This window comes from Octopus bimaculoides, chromosome 15 (assembly GCF_001194135.2).
Source record: "Octopus bimaculoides isolate UCB-OBI-ISO-001 chromosome 15, ASM119413v2, whole genome shotgun sequence".
Classification (NCBI taxonomy): Eukaryota; Metazoa; Mollusca; class Cephalopoda; order Octopoda; family Octopodidae; genus Octopus; species Octopus bimaculoides.
This window is the reverse complement of record NC_068995.1, coordinates 3,587,608-3,590,126: the sequence shown is the minus strand read 5'-3', so window position 1 is coordinate 3,590,126 and position 2,519 is coordinate 3,587,608. Positions and strand designations below refer to the sequence as shown.

At 39.7% G+C, this 2,519-nt stretch overlaps 1 protein-coding gene across 1 annotated transcript in view; it reads left to right on the top strand.

Annotated features, from left to right (window-relative positions):
- LOC106869153 (DNA-binding protein RFX6) overlaps positions 1-2,519 on the top strand; it is a 113,729-nt gene that overhangs the window by 107,063 nt on the left and 4,147 nt on the right. Inside the window, exons 17-19 of the mRNA XM_052973435.1 lie at positions 94-244; positions 1,225-1,605; positions 2,194-2,454. Coding sequence (XP_052829395.1) covers positions 94-244; positions 1,225-1,605; positions 2,194-2,454 — 793 coding nt within the window. The remainder of the gene's footprint in view (positions 1-93; positions 245-1,224; positions 1,606-2,193; positions 2,455-2,519) is intronic.

Below are 2,519 nucleotides of genomic sequence, written 5' to 3'. Positions count from 1 at the left end.
TATATATATATATACATATATACATTTTATTTTGAAATTTCCTTCTCAGTTTGGAGATTTTTATCAAACTGTTGTCTTTGTTTGTACTTACAGGCTTTAAACGGTGGAGGTCATGTGGCTACACCGCCAATGTCTCCAAGAATCTCACTCAGACCAAGTGTTATCAATCCGCCAACCAATCACATTCCATGCACCGGTACCACGCCTCCCTCGATGCCAGCCGCACCCTCAACATATTATTATCGTAAGTACCATATTCAACGTCTGGGTACTCTTCAAAGTCCGACCGAGACTCACTTTGCCTTCATCGCCATTCTCTGTGGATTGATGAAATAATTTACTGTAATATATTCCTGCTAATTAACTAGGTAATTGGGAGTCGTTTGATGAAGAAATAAATCATTTGTGGAATTAGATTACAGATCTAGGCATAGGCATGGGTGTGTGGTTAAGACGTTTGCTTTGTAACCACCTGGTTAATGGTTCAGTCCCACCGTGTGGCACCTTAGGCAAGGGTCTTCTACTTTAGCCCCGGGCCGACCGATGCCTTGTAAATGAATTTGGTGGACGGAAGCTCTATAGAAACCTTTCGTGTGGAGAAGTTCGTGTATGTGTGTGTGTCTGTCTATCTGTCTAATTGTCTTCTCCTACCCCGTGTGACAAACAATGTTCGTTTGTTTACATCCCCATCCAACTCTGTGTTCAACAGGTACTTACTTTATCGATTCCGATAGGATGAGAGGCAAAGTCAACATCGGTGAATGAAATTTGAGCTCAGATCGTAAGGACGGACGAAATGCCGCTAAGCATTTTGTCCAGCGTGCTAACGGTTCTGCCAGCCCACCGCTTCAATAATGATAATAATAATGGTTTCAAATTTTGGCACAAGGCCAGTCGTTCATGCGGAGGGGTTAAGTCGATTACATCGACCCCAGTATTCAACTGGTACTTACTTTATCAACCCCGAAAGGATGAAAGGTAAAGTCGACTCCGACAGAATTTGAACTCAAAACGTAAAGACGGATGAAATGCCGCTAAACTTTACGTCCAGCTAGTTAACGTTTCTGCCAGCTCGCCGCCTTCATAATAATAATAATAATAATAATAATAATAATAATAATAATAATAATAATAATAATAATAATGATGATGATGATGATGATGATAATAATTTTTGAAATCAAATCTTAAAGTAATATTTTTTGTTATTTTTTATTTACCCAGCCAATCACCATGACAACCAGTATAATTCTCATAGCAACACATATCTGAACAACTACAACACGGGACCATATTGCAGCCCTACGGTCTTCCGGTCATCTCACCACTATTCCCCTACTGCAACTTCCTACCCAACCAAACAAACAGAAAAGCTGGACATACCCTGTAACTACCCTTATGCAACGGAATCTTTGTCGCAAACACACCACCAATACCCGTGCACAGATAATTACTATGGCTCGCCAGGTGTTTCCTCGTACACAGCAATTCCAGCCAATCAAAACGGTTACATCCAGTCGCCAATGCATAATCAGAGTGGAAGTGCATTCAATGTTGTTCAGATAAATCCAAATTTTCCTCAGCAATCGGCATATTCCACTTCTGGTAAGCATATATTTATATTTATCTATAGCAAAATCCATTTGAATATTTGAGAATTGACCCCCACCCATCTCCGTCAATGATTCTTCCAGGTTGCTCTTTTGATCCCAATCCACCGGAAACCGCTCTTGGTTCTATGATATAAACTTCCTGTTCTTAAATTATCTAAACTAAAACCTTTCGTCCGAACACCAGATCAATAACGACAAAAGTCATTTTACAAAATTCTTCCTTACTTTTTGAATTAATTGAAACAAAGACAGTGTTCTTCAACAAAAATATGGTAACAAAAGGCTTAAAGAGTTCCTTATTTCTCAAATTGCGCAAACAAGGTATTTGAAAATTTGAGATTGCTGTTTCTAATACAAGAAAATCTGAGATTGCTGTTTCTAATACAAGAAAAATGTTTGCCAAGTACAACTTGCAGGAACATCCTAACAGGGGGCCCCCAAGTTTAATAAAAAGTAAGTCATCTCTACGTAGCCCCAATCTGGTCCCTGTGGGCCATGAAGCACTTGTGAGACATCTCCTCCATTAATTAATTGACCGTTTCGACTAATATCTAATAAATGTTGATGATTGTATTTGCAGATTATTACAGTTCGTCCAACTATAACCAACACCAGCAAGTAAGTAAGCCGTTGGTTGAACATGTTCCCGTTATCCAACATCGAGGGTCTGTAACGTCACACTATTCATCCACAGAACTTAACGACCCACTCAATATCTTGGATAAACCTTTGTACAGATCTAAAGAAGATAACTCTCATCTCTATGCCAGCGCTTCTCCAGTTACTTGCCACAATACAAGACACCCAGGTAAGACAACGCTATATTATCCCACCTCTAAAGGTATAAACACACACACACACACACGTGTGTGTGTGTGTGTGTGTGTGTGTGTGTGTGTGTGTGTG